The sequence below is a fragment of the Eurytemora carolleeae genome, unplaced genomic scaffold, assembly GCF_000591075.1.
Source record: "Eurytemora carolleeae unplaced genomic scaffold, Eaff_2.0 scaffold1640, whole genome shotgun sequence".
NCBI classification, from domain to species: domain Eukaryota; kingdom Metazoa; phylum Arthropoda; class Copepoda; order Calanoida; family Temoridae; genus Eurytemora; species Eurytemora carolleeae.
In genome coordinates this window covers 1-18,416 of record NW_019397562.1, presented here as the reverse complement: position 1 = coordinate 18,416, position 18,416 = coordinate 1, and the positions used below count along the sequence as shown (strand labels likewise).

At 30.3% G+C, this 18,416-nt stretch overlaps 1 protein-coding gene and 1 long non-coding RNA gene across 2 annotated transcripts; one reads left to right on the top strand and one right to left on the bottom strand.

Annotated features, from left to right (window-relative positions):
* Positions 1–3,233: 3,233 nt before the first annotated feature.
* On the bottom strand, positions 3,234–8,135 carry LOC111714916 (uncharacterized). Its single transcript, XM_023490150.1, has 9 exons — positions 8,086–8,135; positions 7,384–7,402; positions 6,793–6,851; positions 6,466–6,529; positions 6,127–6,221; positions 5,112–5,173; positions 4,142–4,190; positions 3,842–3,936; positions 3,234–3,329 (listed from the first exon to the last, which is right to left on the bottom strand). The coding sequence occupies exons 1-9, from the start codon at positions 8,105–8,107 to the stop codon at positions 3,234–3,236; spliced, it is 561 nt and encodes a 186-aa protein (XP_023345918.1). The 5' UTR covers positions 8,108–8,135.
* A 6,431-nt stretch (positions 8,136–14,566) lies between these two features.
* LOC111714917 (uncharacterized) lies at positions 14,567–18,134 on the top strand. The gene is made up of 6 exons (XR_002768120.1): positions 14,567–14,638; positions 14,943–14,995; positions 15,381–15,427; positions 16,750–16,817; positions 17,439–17,497; positions 18,039–18,134. It is a non-coding gene; the product is annotated as an uncharacterized LOC111714917 (long non-coding RNA).
* Positions 18,135–18,416: the final 282 nt, after the last annotated feature.

Genomic DNA, 18,416 nt, shown 5'->3' with positions numbered 1-18,416 from the left:
ATATGTTTAATGTCTATATATGTCTAATGTCTATATATGTCTAATGTCTATATATGTCTAATGTCTATATATGTCTAATGTTTAGACTAGATGATTGTAAAATACTGAAAGAAATTTTTTTTTAAAAGTACCAAAAATGATTAGTCATGATTAGGAGTAGGACAGACTAATAAATAAAATAATATATATATATATATATATAACAATTCTAAATACGAAGGACATTAGTCAAATGAACCCAGAAATTAATTCAAAGAACCAATTTCTCCTTTTATTTGAAAAACTGGATACAGTTGGTTTGTGCAAGAATGTTTTCAACCTTTGCCCTAGAAACCTCATTCAGGTTCTTATACTCGTTCTATATCCATTCATCAATTATATCATTTTTTTTTATAATATTGTAATAAAATACAGGGTTACCAACAAAGGATTCCAGCTTCCCTTTAGTTGTAAACTTATTTTCTCTTTGGCAAATCATTTAGCTGTAAAATGTAATACTGAAAAAAATTCAACAAAGATGAAAAATAAAATTATTCATGATAATTAACGTGAAAATAATACTATTTATCATAATATGAGATTGTAGACGTAATTTTATGTGATTTTCCGTTTAAAATGTGACATTTTCATGTGATTCTCCGTATAGAATGTGGCATGTTCATGTGATTCTCCGTATAAAATGTGATATTTTCATGTGATTCTCCGTATAAAATGTGACATTTTCATGTGATTCTCCGTATAAATATAACATTTTCATGTGATTCTCCGTTTAAAATGTGACATTTGCATCTGATTCTCCGTATAAATGTGATTCTCCGTTTAAAATGTGATTCTCCGTTTAAAATGTGACATTTGCATGTGATTCTCCGTATAAAATGTGACATTTTCATGTGATTCTCCGTATAAATGTAACATTTGCATCTGATTCTCCATATAAAATGTGATTCTCCATTTAAAATGTGACATTTGCATGTGATTCTCCGTTTAAAATGTGACATTTGCATGTGATTCTCCGTATAAAATGTGACATTTTCATGTGATTCTCCGTATAAATGTAACATTTTCATGTGATTCTCCGTAAAAAATGTGACATTTTCATGTGATTCTCCGTATAAAATGTGACATTTTCATGTGATTCTCCGTTTAAAATGTGACATGCCCAATTTTAATCTCAGTAAAAATGAGTAATTGTAATATCTTTAAAAGTTAAATTCTCCATTTCTTCCATGTTCCTTTTTTTGGCAAAAATCCGCAAGTAAAGAGAAATCGCAAATAAAGAATCAACAATTTTCAGACAGAACACAAAAGATATCTGCATACTTTAGTCAAGGCAAAGGTTTAAAAGGTACAGTTGTGAATCTTGAAATGGAGTGCTCTTTAAACTTTATGGCGGCAGCCCTAACTAAGATGCACATTGCATAATGATACTATTCTGAATTTAAGTGGATAAAAAAGTTTTAGTCAATATGAATGGATTCCCTGAAGTGTTTTGAAACATTTCTCTTGATATTTGAACACTGGTTGATCGTGAATAATTTCTGAAACAACAATTATGAAAAAAAAAAATGTAAGTTAAAATAATAAATTATAATAACATATTGATTTGTTTACTATTTACCTTCAAAAATCTTGATAGAGACTCGGTCCGAACCTTCAAAGTAAAAAAAATTATTTCATAATCTGTTGCTTTTGAAAATGCAACTCTTATTTATAAAATTTATTCGTAATTCTACTTTTTTAAGGAGTAATCTTCTGAGCTATCAAATGCATAAAGAAATTTTATAACTTTATAATATCTACAATAATGGCAGACTACATTTATGTTCAATCAAGAGGGGAGGGGGGCTTTAAGTAGTTTATATTGTTACCCAACTTAAATACAGCAAACTAATGTTTACAAGATTTTAATGAAAGAATAATTAAACAATTAATTTATAATTTTCCTTGATTTAACGCTTGTCTATTAGCTTCGAGAAATGGTAAATAAACATCTCCGGCAAACCTAGTAAAATATTAAAAAATGTATTGGAAATTAAATTACTATTTTTATCTAAATTAAATTAAAATATTAAATGCCAGGATGTTTTTTTATTTGCAAACACTTGCCTTTTTGACATTATTAAACAAAAATAATTTTTTTTAAACTTTAATTTTTGTGAATTTTTTAAAATTTCCATATTCAATATTTTCATGACGCAAAATACTATTCTGAACCACTACTGCACTGGGGCGCAATCATCTTAGACGCTCCAACGTTTCTTAGATCCAAAAAAACCAACAGATAACGAGCATATATATATTCACTATTCAGATAAAATATTTTATTGAAAAAAAAACTACTTTACTTGAAAAATGTTTGAGCACATTGATCATCATCAAAGCATGCTTCATCAATCCCAGACATATCCTCACATTTTCTAGAAAAACATTTTTTTAAATTAAAATTAATTTTAGTAATTTGTTTAAAGATGAAATGTTTACCTGATCCAAGCCCAAACATTTGGATACTCTGTCCTAATCAACCTAAAATAAAATGCAATAAAAAAAATAAAATTCACATTGAGGCGTTGAATATGTTTCAGCAAAAAAATTCGACTGGAGATAAAAATGAAAATTTAAGAATGTTGTTTAATTAAAAGGTGGGAAAAATGCTGGTTTAAGCTTTAAATTTTTTAAATTTTGTTCCACATCAATATATTGCAGGAGTAGTTGAACCAGCTTTACCTAGTTAATTAATTTCTCTCTCATTTATAAATTTAAATCTGATTTAAAATCGGAATTTAAAATACATATTTGTGAGTTCACATGCAGCAAATCAGCGTTCTACGACAATTCTAAGTTATGCTTCAACACTGTTTTCCGGACCCCTTTCAATATGAGACGTCGGAATTTATAATCTTCATGTTTGGTGTTATATCTACCCCTAGTTGACTAAGCTATATAAGTATATAAAATATAAAATATAAAATATAAAAAATAAAATATGAAATATAAAAAAGGGACAAATTATTTTAATACGCAAATATACCTAAAACTATGTTAAATACAGCAATGTAATGGTTTCACATGGGTTTATCAAATTAGTTGACAAAACCGGAAAATGTAAACAGCAGATAACCTTAAACACAATNCTTTATTAACCTGGTCAAATTCTAACTTTATTGACCTGGTCCAATTCTAACTTTATTTAACTGGTCCAATCCTAACTTTATTAACCTGGTCCAATTCTAACTTTATTGACCTGGTCCAAATCTAACTTTATTGACCTGGTCCAATTTTACCCCTTTCCCGAGCATTGAATCTAGAGCAAGCCATGTTCCACTCCAGTCCTGCAAAAAAAATATATATATATTGTATACTGTTTAAATGTCTGGGTGTTTGTTTGTTTGTTTGTCTGTTAGTATCCAATAAACGTCAAAACCGCTGAACCGATCGGGCCTAATTTTTTTGTGGAACCTCGCCTCGCCTCTAGCTGACCAAATTCGATGTTTAAAACTTTTGAAAATCCACGAATTTTTTTTTTAAATTCGCTAAATTTTTTGTTTGTTTTTGTTTTTCAATGTTTACAAAGTGAATATGTTTACAATTTAAATAGAAAATGGGCGCGAAGCTCCCTAAAAGCCTAGTATAATATAAAATGTAATGCTAATTAATCAATTTTTTTATCTTCATACAGTGAAAACCATAACTCGACAATAGGAAGACGACTTTTAGACTCAAGTTATGATTTTGATTAACATGAGACTAAACATGAGACGCAAAACTTTGTAACAACATCAAATACATTTTAGTATTGCTTTACAAAAAAATTGTTTTGAATTAAAATATTGAATTCTAATACCTGATCTATCTTATCCAACCAACGCATGCCAAACATAATCTTGGTTCCCCATTCATCAAACATATCCTCCAACAACAGAGACAAAAAACGCTCCCCTAAAATGTTAAACTAAAAGTTTATTTTATATTTTTTTTAATAAGTTTTTTTTGCTAATTACAAAATAGGCTAAAAGTCGTTTGTTGATTAGTTTTATATACGATATTTCAAAATTTGTCTAAATATGTAGCTAAATCAATAATCTCAACAAAAAAATTTTAGCTGAACGATATTCTCTATACATGAATTAAAAGAAAGAAGAACCTTTGTCCTTGGGTAAAATCGGTCTATCTGTGTATCTTCTGTCCAAATCCTGAAAACGTATAACTTTATCGTTGGTGATTAGAATTCAAACATTTTAGAACATAATCGGGACCTTAAGAAAGCACATGAACATTATAAGTATTTGCAAAATTTAATTTTAAGGAGCAAGATATCAATCAATGGCAGTTTCTATTTTTCTTAACCCTATAAAGGCTGGGGGGTTTGAATCTATGTATAGCGTTTGGCGTCCCCCCCCCCCTATAAGAAGGCCTTATAGAATAGATAGGGTTGAAATGCATGTTCATACCCCAATTTTTGATGGCCAGCTTTTTGGGAGGGTTGAAAAAAATGCCTAAGAAAGGGTCAAAAATTTAAGAATAATTTTTTGTTTCAAACAAATCTCTAAGTGTGACATATGTTTCTACATGCGTCTTTCAAGGGCTTTTCAAAAATATAGATCTGTAGCTTTAGTCACAAAAAATGTATGGGCTATTTTAGATTTTTTTTCACAGACCGGACTTTTTTCCGCCCTGTACCCTACCCTATAAATTAGATGATTAAATAATTGGGATTAAGGATATCTCATTCTAAAGTTTTCAGCTCAGGCCTTATTGAACTTTTCCTGAAGCTGTTGATAATTATAAACCAATAAAAAAGGTTTAGAATTTAGATGCAACATAGTACACAGAACTAGATTTGGCATGCTGAAATAAAGTTAAAGAACGACTATTCCAAATGGAATTGAATTGGAAAAAATCAACCCATAGATTTTTTCAGCATCTCACACTTAGCATTATGTAGCATCTATAGGGTTCTTAAGAATGATTCCGCTTTTAATTTCTGAAAGTTTAAGTGGTTTATCATTCTAAACAGCTTCAAGAAAGATTCCGTCTTTACGGAACCAAATTGATACGGAAGAAATTGTGAAACCCTAATTTTTAATAAATTATTGTAAAATTCGAAAATTGACCTGAAGAATTTTTGTTGAATCATTCATTAATGTACCATCGTTAAACTTTACAACTGGTATTACTAAAGGAACATTTATTAAAAAAAATCTGATGAATTAAATAAAGTAATTTAATAAAATGAATTAAAAATAAGGAATCGAGTCTTTGCCACCAATTCTTGATTTTCTAATCTCTATATTATTGCAACCCAATGTCGTAGGCCGTAGATATTTCAAACTATGTGTTCTGCTATACAAATAGTCTTAAGTTTGAAATATAAAAGGTTTGCACAATCAAGTCGCAAAGATATTGGGATTAGAAAATTGAGATTGTGTCAATATTAACATTTAAATCATTCAATGCATTTATTCATTCATTCATTCATTCATACAACAAAAATAAATGTATACAACTTCACTCTAGCATTTATTGAAGCTAGCCCAAAAAAATACAGTTTTTGAGAATAAATTAATTTATTTTGGAAAAACTATTCCTTTTGAATTATTATTCATATCGTATCATAAAGCAAAATATTTTTTTTAAGACAAAATATTTTATTTTTCTAGAGTTTATGGTTTTAACAACATTTACATATATTAATTACGTTGTTTATGCATGAAAAATCATTTTTACAAATATATATGAGCTATATTTTTATAGCTAGATGTATCGTCGATACGATTCGAGAAATAAAAGATAGATTTAAAAAGAATATTCTTCCAAATTTTTTTTCCATGTCTGGAAATAAATCTGGTTTCCATTTTTTTTTGCATTTTTTGCAATAGAGTTTTTTACATTTGTGTAAGATAAAAATAAAGCAAAATATTGATTTTCAACACCAAATGTGAGATATGTGCATTTATGGATTGTGTTTATATTCCAAAATATTGATTTTTCAACACCAAATGTGAGATATGTGCATTTATGGATTGTGTTTATATTCCAAAATATTGATTTTTCAACACCAAATGTGAGATATGTGCATTTATGGATTGTGTTTATATTCCAAAATGAAATATTGTGAATAAAAGTTACCTTTGGGCACAATTTTGCTCAAGCCTCGATCCTCCCAGTCCCCGCCAACATTTCCAGGCATGAGATCTTTCTTGATAAATGGTATTTGTTTGTATCTAAACAAAATCTATAATTTCAATCTAGAACTGTCTATATTTAAATTTCAAATTAATCTTATTGCATTTTCTCAGAATTGAGCCTTTAATGCAGTCATTTTTTATTTTGAAAAATTATGATTTTTTAAAATTTCTTTTTTTAAGTTAAATTCTTAGTTCTTTTGTGTTGTTTATGATATTACAATTTTTTCTTTTTATCATTTTTAAATATGTGATTATTATTATTATGAATATGATCATTAACCTAAGGGCAGCCTCAACTTTTCTAGTATAGGGACTTCCAATTTGCCCATAAACTGTGACTGGTCCTACCGAAGAAAAAACATATATATTTTGTCTGTTTCATCTGTTTTGCTGTTTTCAATACTGTCATCTTTTCTCTGTAAATAAAGATTTCAGATTGATAAAAAACTTAATCAATGTTGCCAATTTTTCCATTTGTATACTTCAAAAAAGTTTATGAAAAAAAAAATATGAATGGAATTTTTTCAATTTCGATCAGTCACAAACAATCATCCCTGGGGCCAACAAACAAAAAACAAATTCAATATATAAATATATTCTAACTAACCGTGTTCTCCTGAACTGAAGCTTCGCACCTCCATCTCCTTTATACATCTCACAAACAGACTTGGATTTGAACAGCCAGATAAAAAGAAGCAATAAGAAAATCTCCCATTTTTAAAGAATACAGTTTAGTACTCCCCTTTGCTGTGACCCTCTATTTAAGAAGGTCAAACCTAATTCACAACGGTACCCTTTTGATCTTTAACTAATAAATCATGTCAAGATATAATTGTTTTTTTTTAAGTTAAAAAGGGTTTAATTCTCAAAAAATCCCCTGAATTCATTCTTATGGTAGAAAAATAAAATTGAAATAAAACAAAAACCAGTTTTAACGACAAAGCTTTAAATGGTGCTGTTGTGAAGCGGACCTACCATTAAAAGGTTGTATCACTATGCATACAGAAAATACAGGAAGAGGATTCTTGTAGAATTACATACTTTATGTATTTTTTGTGTAAGTGTATTTTGAATACAAGGTTTACGTATTTTGCGAATTTAGAGATTTTTGTGAAAGAGATTTGATGAAATGTAACGCTCTGATTTGAATTTAGGATAAAATATTTAACATATATATTTAGCTCATTTTAAAACTTTCCTAGAAGTATACCGCATTTCTGAAACAATTTTTAAATATTTAAATATTTTAAATATATTTATTACTTCGGCAATTTTCTAGAAAACGAATGTTGAAGCCCCCCCCCCCTCCCCCTCCTATCAAGTAAAGTACATGAGATGAGCTCATATGTTTTAAACATGGTCAAAGTTAGACATGGGGCTGTAGTGCGCTGCCCCGTAACCTGTCCTATTCGTGGTACTTCGCCCCCCCTAGCAGCTGTCCTAGCCGCAGCGCTCGGCACAAAAATTGTCAATTTTAAACCCTAGCAAAATTCAAAATAATTATTAATTTTTATAAAAATTAATATGTACAAAATTGATCCCGGGGGAAGGGGTCCACAAATCTAATACTAGGACTGCCAATGAACCCTCAAATCAGTAGCATTCAATTAAACGTAACTAACTGTGGATAAATAGTTGATAATGATATGAATATAATGATACAGGGTGTCCCACGAAACATGAGAGTTGGTTAATAGTTTAGAATGTCTTCTTCCATAATTTGTTATTTTTTTTGATACCAAAAACAAAAATAAAATATTATTTGAGAGTTATGTTATAGTAAAATTGATTTCAAAGTAAAATATATATAAACAACAGATTTGTCTTACGAAAAAAACTGCAAAAAGCCTTTGATATCCAATAAAGTATAGAGAAGACGACATGCATAGCTATTTATCACCTGTCATGATTCGTGGTCTCATCCTGTATCTTTTGGCCAAGGTAGGTTCATGAGATGTTTCAACATTGTGTATATGTGTACACAATGTATTCAATGATACTCCGCAAATGTACTCAGTAGCACTTAAAATCCTCATACTACAGGGTGTCCCACTAAACATGACAGTAAAAAGACAATTTGTTTTTCATTAGTCTACTGAGTATTTATGAGTCATTAGATTATAGTTATCAAGGATTAAAGACAAGCTTGCAGGGTGATTCTGTCAACTGTCATGTTTTGTTTGAGACCCTGTATTTACAAATTAAATCACAGTAGCTGATTTTAATTATGTTTCTTTTTGCTCACTCCTCTTTAAAAATAAAAAAATAAATATTTTAAATATCTCATATATGTGAAGGTTTACTCAAAAAGAATGAGACAGTTATGAAGACGACATGAAACTCTTAAAATATGAGGATTCTAAGGGTAAATTAAGTCTTCTTCCTTGAATATAGTCTTTTAATGACTTATTTAATGATTTGGCAAAGAAAGAAAAGTTGCGAGGAATCATGAACATAAGGAAAAAAACAATGTAAATCTTGTACAGTCGTCTCTGAAGTCTCATCCTTTGCACATCTACCTTCCTCTAACACTATAGTTTCAGTATAGTAAATATTTCAATTTACTGATAGCGCCGATTAAAGGATTCATATCTCTGATTGGTTAATGATAAATAGAAAGATAGATGTTACTGGCATACTATTTCTATTGGTTCAGAATAAACAACAAACACAGAACTGAACCCTGATTGGATCAGGCGCTAATGGACTCGGCATACAGAAGTGCTCACAGCATAGGTAAGTGGAGTTTTCATCCACCATAGTATCTGTTCTAATTTATGTTGTAATAAACGCAATAATCCTTGGATTCTACTCAGAAATATGTAATAAGGCTTGCTTAAACATTTAACATTAAACTGTAAAGTTCAGAACCGTGTGACTTAAAGCTTTAGTGTAGGATGGGGGCACACTGGGTGGGGGGGGCAAGCCCTCTTCACAGTAACAGTAACTTATTTTACCTAAAATTTGATATCTTACGGGAGGGGCACTGGATTTAAGTGTGGGGGGTGCTAGATTTATTTCGGAACAAAAAAACCAGATTTTGGAACCAAAAGACCTGCTGCAATTTTTTTTGACTAAAAGACTCCAATAAAGTCAAAACTAAGGACTAACGACTAAAAACTAGATTTTTAACTAATCACACGTAAGTTTTCTTTCCCTCAAGTGCTATTGAGAAGCTACTCTGAAAATAGGAACAAAAAATTCCAAAAAATAGAATCAAAAACATCAAGATGCGGAGCGCATTTTTTATTATTATTCTGAAACTGATGATTCAATTATTAGATAAATATTTTAATTCCATTCAATAATCAAATAACTTGAAAAAGGGTACACATACGATGGATCTAATTGGGAAATTTTTTTTGCCTCGAAATCAATCTGTCGGGGGTTCTGTATATCCTATCTATCATCTACCTATATATGATATCTATCTTTCTATCTATCTATATATGATATTTATCTATCTACTTATCTATCTATCTATCTATGATATTTATCTATCTACTTATCTATCTATCTCTCTATTCATATATATATATCTAAATCTATCTATCTATCTATCTATCTATCTATCTATCTGTCTATCTATCTATTAGTAGTTCCTTTGTATTGAGATAACGCATCTCTAGCTAGTATTAACTAACTAGTGACGGAGAACAGGACAGCTGAATATATGGTGAGCTGAATATATAGTGAGCTGAATATATAGTGAGCAAGGTATCCTTATAATTTACTTAAATTTTTCCTTTTTCTTTAAATTGATAAAATAAAAGTATTTGTAACATATGAAATAATATCCTCTATACAAATTTAATTTGTAATAGTTTTTTCCAATGAATAATTACAGAGCCAATATATGCCCAAAAATATACCTTTTTACAATTTTAACCGGAACACAATTATATTTTGAATTTTGAGGGGAATTTTAAATTCGTCAATTTTTGATTTATAAGATAAAAGAGAAGCTGCTGTGAAAGCATTACTTCTTTAAATACGTAGAAAATGTTGTATAGTGCATTATACAGGTGTTTCCCCAAGGTGTTTTCCCAAAGGTGTTTTCCCAAGGGCGATTCCCCTAGTGATAATTTACCAAATGTGCAATTTTCCAAGTGGCAACTTCCCAAAGGTTAGGTTAGGCCCTCTGAGCCGCCGCAGGCTGCAATGGGAGCCGAGCGCTGCGGCTAGAATGGGCTAGGGGACCGAGCGCTGCGGCTAGAAAGGGCTAGGGGACCGAGCGATGCGGCTAGTACAGGCTAGGGGCCGAGTGCTGCGGCTAGGACTGACTTGGGAAGTCGCCGCTTGGGAACTTGCACAATTGGGAAGTTGCCACTTGGGAAGATACACTTAGGAATGCCGCTTGGGAAAATGCCTTTGGGAAGTCCCCCTTGGGAAAATGCCTTTGGGAAAGTACCTAACATAATTATACTGTTACTTCTAAATAAGCTTTAAAATTAGAAAACAAAAAAGAAAGAAAAATCCAGCCAAAAATGTTTAATGAGAAAATAATAAATTTATAGATATAATATAGAAGATACCTTGTTTTTTTATTAATTATCTCTGTTTTCATACATAAAAGCTAAAACAAATATGCTAACCCCCTTTTTGATAAGCTTTGAGAGAGAGAGGTAACCCACCTTCAATTCCCTCCCCACCCCGCTGGCCCGCCCCCGATTTTGCCCCTTTTTCAGAGAACCTATTAATAGCTCGTACCTTTGCGACGTATTAAATATTTTGCGTACACTAAACTAAGGCTGTTTACGCGATGTTGCGTAATTTACATGTAAATTACGCAGTGATCATATGATTAGGAGTAAAGTACAAATGTTATGTAATGTAGGCCAAGGGGAATATTATTTGAGGACATATGTTTTAGAATTTTAGACTTTTTATGTATAAATATGTGTCTGTTTCTTTTTATGTATATATATGTGTCTGTTTCTTTTTATGTTTATATATGTGTCTGTTTCTTTTTCCTAACTTCGTCTGCAGTTTCATTTTTCTGTCGAATCTAACTGATAATTAATTTATATTTGTTAATTTAGTTTTTTTCAAAAAAAAATATTTTTATAGATTTTGTTAAACTCTGATATCCCTGTATTTATGAGTGGTATATCTGATACATCATACACAACAGTACCCATTAGCCCATCGTCTTCGTTAAAATAATAAAGTTAACCCTCTATTTCTATCTTAAAATTTATTTTTTCCAATTTTGGTTCTCTATTCATTATTGTTGTCGAGGGAGAAAAAGAAGAAAATTGTCAGAATTCAACACATTCAAAACGACGATCTTTCTTAGTCATTTACAGGTTGATAGGGAGTGGTTCAGTATTTTTAACAATCCTATTCTGTATTATCATTGATGTTCTAGAAGAATGATGAGTGAAGGAGGTGGTTCAGTATTTTTAACAATCCTATTCTGTATTATCATTGATGTTTTAGAAGAATGATGAGTGAAGGAGGTGGTTCAGTATTTTTAACAATCCTATTCTGTATTATCATTGATGTTTTAGAAGAATGATGAGTGAAGGAGGTGGTTCAGTATTTTTAACAATCCTATTCTGTATTATCATTGATGTTTTAGAAGAATGATGAGTGAAGGAGGTGGTTCAGTATTTTTAACAATCCTATTCTGTATTATCATTGATGTTCTAGAAGAATGATGAGTGAAGGAAGGGGGTTCCAAGGTTATAATGCAAGGAAAGTTAATTGCAGTTGCATATACACTGCGTACATATTGAAACCAGTTCTCTGTGGGCGGAATTTGTAAACAAGAATAGATGCCTCAGTGTTCGTTTAGTATCCGAGGAGGTTAAAAGCATTAAATTTTGATAATTTTAATAATTCACATAATAGTTTCCTATGACCAGAATATTTCATTGATTTTTTATGTGAAAGATGGATCCCGTGTCACTGTCAGTCTTCGACATCCGTCTTGTGATTACATTACCGCTAAGAGACAGTACACTGCAGTACAAGAGATGCGCACACCTCTGAAATAACTTTCCTTGTATTATAACCTTGGGTGGTTCAGTATTTTTAACAATCTTATTCTGTATTATCATTGATGTTCTAGAAGAATGATGAGTGAAGGAGGTGGTTTAGTATTTTTAACAATCCTTCTCTGTATTATCATTGATGAGACCAGTACACACACTACCAGCCAACCAACCAGGAACATGGAATTATTTTTCAAAAGAATTAAGTCTTTGCCACAAACTCTGATGTTCTAATCCCAATATCTTTGCAACCCAATGTCAGAAACCTTAGATATTTGAAACTATGAATTCTGTTAGATCTATAAAAAAATCTTTCGTTTGATCAAAACTGATTGTTAATTTTTCTCAATCGAGGTTTATTTGAATAAGTTTGCTTTTGTAAATTTGCCAACTGTAGTAATTGTCTTTCATTAAAGCAAGCTTTCTGCTTTGCTTCATATACTTTTAAAAACGATCGTTTTAAACAATTGATCTTTTCGTTTCTCATTTTTAAAAACTACTTCCAATTCGGTTTTTTTTCAAAATCGATAGTTTTCAAAAAGCATAGTTTAAGTTTTTCAAAAAAAGTTAAACAGCCCATCATACCCTGTCTTCATGTAGTTTGAGTGTCCGGTGTGTTGCATTGTAAAGTTTAGGAATATAACAAAGAAACAAATTTTTATCTTAGGAGAAAATTTTCTATCTACGGTGGTAGGCGATTATATCAATATACTAAAAACGACTTTTAATTTAAATTTTGATTTAAATAAAGCTTTTAAACAGCATGGATAAACAACACATGGAAACAAAGAGAAGCTGTCAATTAAAAAAGCTTCTCTTTAATTACTTGTAAACTTGTAATTCGATAAAAGCTTGTTAACAATCAAAACTTAAATAAAATGTCGTCTTCATTATATTGATATAATTGCCTACCACCGTATTACAGTCACATTCAGCATAAATTTGAATGAAAGTCGTCTTTATTTATCTTTTTATCATGAAAGTCGCTGAAGAATTTATAATTTTCAAAAAAAAAAATATTGATGTTCAATTTATACACGATCAGGAAGATCTTTCAAGGGTCGCGTTGTGAATCTGACAAGTCAACTTATAAAAAAACTTATATCACGTTTACTGTCCCTTTAGATTTCCATACTGTCCCTTTAATACATACTGTCCCTTTGATACAGATTTCCATACTGTCCCTTTAATACATACTGTCCCTTTAATAAAGTTTTTTATACTGTCCCTTTAATACATACTGTCCCTTTAATACAGATTTCCATGCTGTCCCTTTAATACATACTGTCCCTTTAATACATACTGTCCCTTTAATACAGATTTCTATACTGTCCTTTTAATACAGATTTCTATTTCTAGAAGTTTGTGTGCATGAAAGTAAACAACCAAATTTTTACTGTGCAATACAAATCTAGTGAGAACAGAAACTCTGGAATAAGAAGACAACTTACTAGCAAAACTTCAGTGTATTTGATGTTGTTACAAAGAAAATAGTTTTATTAAACCACTAACTAAGTTAATGCATAATAATGTTTTGGTTTAAATATGTAACTATAGAGCTGGGCAAAGTGCCGTTAACGAAATGGGGGGTTTTAAAAATTAAACAAGAAAGAGTCCATTAACGAACAGAAAAAAAAACGTTAAATTTTGAATCATGCAATGACGGAAATAGCCGTTTTTGTAGAAACAAATTTACGATTGAAAAAAACGAAACAGATGTTTTTTAAAAAACGAAACAGATGTTTTTTAAAAAACGAAACAGATGTTTTTTAAAAAACGAAACAGATGTTTTTTAACAAAACTAAACAGATGTTTTTTAAAAAACTAAACAGATGTTTTTTTCTGCTTATAATGTAGCATGAAACTTGCAGAAAATAACAAATTATTTTCATTTACATATTAGATATTTTTAAACCCTGTCTTCTGATTTTCCTCGTTTGTTTGCTGAATTGTAGATTTTTTTTTACATAAAATAATATATTTCAGGTTTTATTCTAAAGAAAATGTGTTAATTATTTCAATTTTTAGCTACGCTCAATAATGACAAAGTTAAATGACTAAAATTAAAAAACTTGAAAAAAACTATAAATTATATTTTTCAACGTGGAAAATATCTGGTGAGCTGGAATTCTTTCATCTCACCACCACGTTGAATTTTATTTGAAAACCTACAAATCGTCTTCCGCTACAAAGGAATTGAGTTTTGACACAAACTCAAATTGTCTAATCCCTATATCTTTACAATCTGATGATAACGATGTAAACCTTTGATATTTCAAACTTAGATTATTTGGTCTAACAGAATTCATAGTTCGAAATATCAAAGGTCTACAACATTTGGTAGCAAAGATATAGAGATTAGAAAAATAGAGTTTGTGAAAAAAAAAACTCAGTTCCTTTATATTTTCAGTAAATAAGACCTGTCCTGAGCTTAACTGGATATTTAAATATGAGGTAAAAAAACATTTTCTAACAGCTTCTAACAGCTTCTAACAGCTTCTAACAGCTTCTAACAGCTTCTAACAGCTTCTAATAGCTTCTAACAGCTTCTAACAGTTTCTTATCATCTTTACTTTAAAAATGTTTTTTTTTGTGTCAATTATAGATAACTTATTTTTTTTAAATATCAAAACAAATTATTGTTAAATGAGTATTAGATATTTATAAGGTTTTAAACACTGTAATTTTCTATAAAATCGAGATTCAAATATTATATATAATTTTATTTGTTTAAATTGCATTGGAATACTTATTTCAGGAACCATTCCTACACATGTCCCTACCAGTCTGTGGAGATGTTATTAAACCACAGTAAGAGTTTATTTTACTGATACAGAGTTACCGACAGGCATCGTTTCTGTGAACGAACAAAAATGATCAAAAAAATTAGATCGCTCAGAGAAATGAGAAAACGATAGTTTTTTAAAGAGAACGGTTTATAAACGATTTCTAAATCGTTCGTTGGATAGTTTTTTGATGACGAACGATTTCATTGACTGGACGATTTAATTAAACGAATAATTTTACTCAACGATCGCTTAGTGAGAAAACACACGAAATAGATGGACAATGAACGATGATTTTGAGCATGAACGAAATCAATTGTTGTTAAACGATTGAAAAAACGCACGAAATTGGTCGTTCACAAACGATGAACGAACAAAANATTTTTGTATTATTTAACTCTATGTTACAGGCTGATGAAATAGTTATCATAACTCATGGTTTCCTCAAGTCTATCAGGTAAAGAAAATGAAAACTTTATACAAACTCTAATGTCCTATATCTTTGCAACCTGATGGTTACATCTTATATATTTCATACTATGAATTCAAGGTTGCAAACATATTGGGGGTGGGCATAGAAAATAAGTCTTTGTGGCGATTATTCAATTATTGAAAAAGAGTCTTAAAATATTTATAGAAAACTAAATTGTCATACGCAAAAGTTTTCAGAACGATTGCCTAGAATGCCTATTAGATGATGAAATATATTAAATTACATATCTAAAAGTTTAAATATTTATAGATTCTTAATTTAAAGTTTTCTTATCTTCAAAATGAAAGGAATCATTTTTCAAATCCCCTAAAATTCACTGGGGTTTTTGGTCAAAACTCGATAGTTATTTTAAAGATCATATTGGACAAAGCTAACCCTCCGCGACATCACTACGCGATAAAATTAGCTTAGTTTTCAAACATGAGGGTGTCAAATATAAGTAGCTTCAACACTCCTGTATGCCGAGTCCATTTGCGCCTGATCCAATCAGTGTTCAGTCATGTGTTTGTTGTCTATTCTGAACCAATAGAATTAGTATGGCGGTAACATCTATCTTTCTATCTATCTCATTATCCAATTAGAGTTATGAATCCTTGTATCGGCGCTACCAGTAAATGGAAATATTTACTTCTACTGAAACTATAGTGTTAGAGGAAGGTAGATATGTAGATACTGAAACTATGGTGAGATAAGCAATCTTTTCAATGTTGTAAATACTTTTACTACCATGCTTAAATACAGTTTCAGTAGAAGTAAATATTTACTACCATGCATCAATACAGTTTCAGTAGAAGTAAATATTTCCTACCATGCATCAATACAGTTTCAGTTTCCATTTACTGATAGCGCCGATTGAAGGATTCATAACTCTAATTGGATAAAGAGATAGATAGAAAGATAGATGTTACCGCCATACTATTTCTATTGGTTCAGAATAGACAACAAACACATGACTGAACACTGATTGGATCAGGCGCAAATGGACTTGGCATACAGGAGTGGCATGAGCACTAGAAAACTGTAAAATTGGAAAACCACTTTTTGACTCGATTTTGGACTTTAAAAATATAGTAAAATTTGGATCATGAGATAAAGCAATTGTGTTGTAAACGGATTCATTTCACTTTATCTGTGATTTAATTAGTTACTATATAAATAGTAAAACTATTTGCATGTTAACAACATGAAATACACTTGCATTAATGTCGTCTTCCTATGCCACAGTTTTATGGTCCTCACGGTATTCAACAAATGTCTAGTATATTCTAAAAACAATGTATTTATAGTTCTGTTTGGATGGTTCAACTCTCTACAGCGCTTATGCAGAAAAATAAAACAACTGCAGTGCTTCTAGGTTAATAAATACATTTTTATAGCAATTATTTCTGAAGCAATTTTTATTATTTTACGCGTACGCCTTTTCATGAAAAAACGCAACTTTCTACTCAAGTTTAAAACAGCTGAAAGGTAAGTTCTTAAAAATTTCCTCATCTACATACAGGATTTCCCATAAAGGAAATCAAATCATTTATGGAAGTTATTTATGGAACTTAATTATTTAGGGAACTTATTTATGGAGCTTAATTATTTATGAAACTTATTTATGGAACTTATTTAAGGAACTTAATTATTTATGGAACTTATTTATGGAACTTAAAAAAATATAACTGCAAACTAGATAAACAGAGAAGGTCAAAATAATGCGACATTGAGGTAGTAAGTAAATAAGTAAGTAAGTAATAACTCTGTATGTAAGAGGAGTTAGGATTAAAAAAATAGTTTTTCAATCCTACGTGCTGTTAACTTTAGTTTGGTACGTGATATAGCCTTTTATTGGTAAATTGAATTATTTGCCCAGCAAAGAAACAGTTGGCATGGGATTGAAATTTTAGATGTAAAATTAAATTATGTACAGTCGTCTCTGAAATCTCATCCTTTGTGGTTAACCCTGTATTTGACAAATAATTGTGTTTAGTTGGTTGGGGGCATGGCAGTGGCGGGCTTCCTTTCCCTGATCCCTTCTATTATTACCAGGTCTATCCATGATAACAAAGCTATGATATTTTTAAACTTGTTTACCTTCATTATCAATATCGGTCACAGAGATCCCAACTGCTATAAAAACTATCTAATTTGATATTTAAGAACTATAATTTGACATTTAAAATACTTTAGTTTTTATGAAGTTTAGACAAAATTCTCATCGATTTTTGAGTGAGAGTTTGAAACCTTTACATCTTCATTGTATTGATATATACAGTGAAACCCTTAATAACGAATACATCGGAAGAATGTATCAAATGTCGTTTTGACAATTTTTCAATGAGTTTTATACTATATTACGTAAATTTCAGTATTTGCGAAAATAAATAAATAGCCATGAATATGCGGGAACAGTTTTAAAAAGTTCCATATAATCATTTAATTAAAAAACTAAATATCTGCAACATTCCATTATCAGAAAGTGAAGAATACGACATTTGATGAATTCTTTCGATGCATTCGTTATTAAGGGTTTTACTGTACAAATATAGTTTTTTCCCATATTTATTATAATTTTCATAAATACGGTTAGGCTGCAGCTAATACAAGGTATATGGGAGTAGCTGTCGGTCAGATGCTATCATACATAGTAGAGCAGGTCAACATGCTCACTAACAGGTCAGAAATATACTTATCATCATTATCATCATTATCATCATTATCATCATTATCATCATTATCATCATTATCATCATTATCATCATTATCATCATTATCATTATCATCATATGTAGACGTATCTCTGGTCTGGACCCTGCTGGACCTCTGTTTGTGACAGATGTTCCGTATCCTTTTAATTTTATTCAGATCAGGTATCTATAGACTTGTTTGATAGTTATGTTTTATCTTCTGAAATGGTATATTTCAAACCTTTACCTGAGCTATCTTCGTTTTTTCTAATATGAAATGT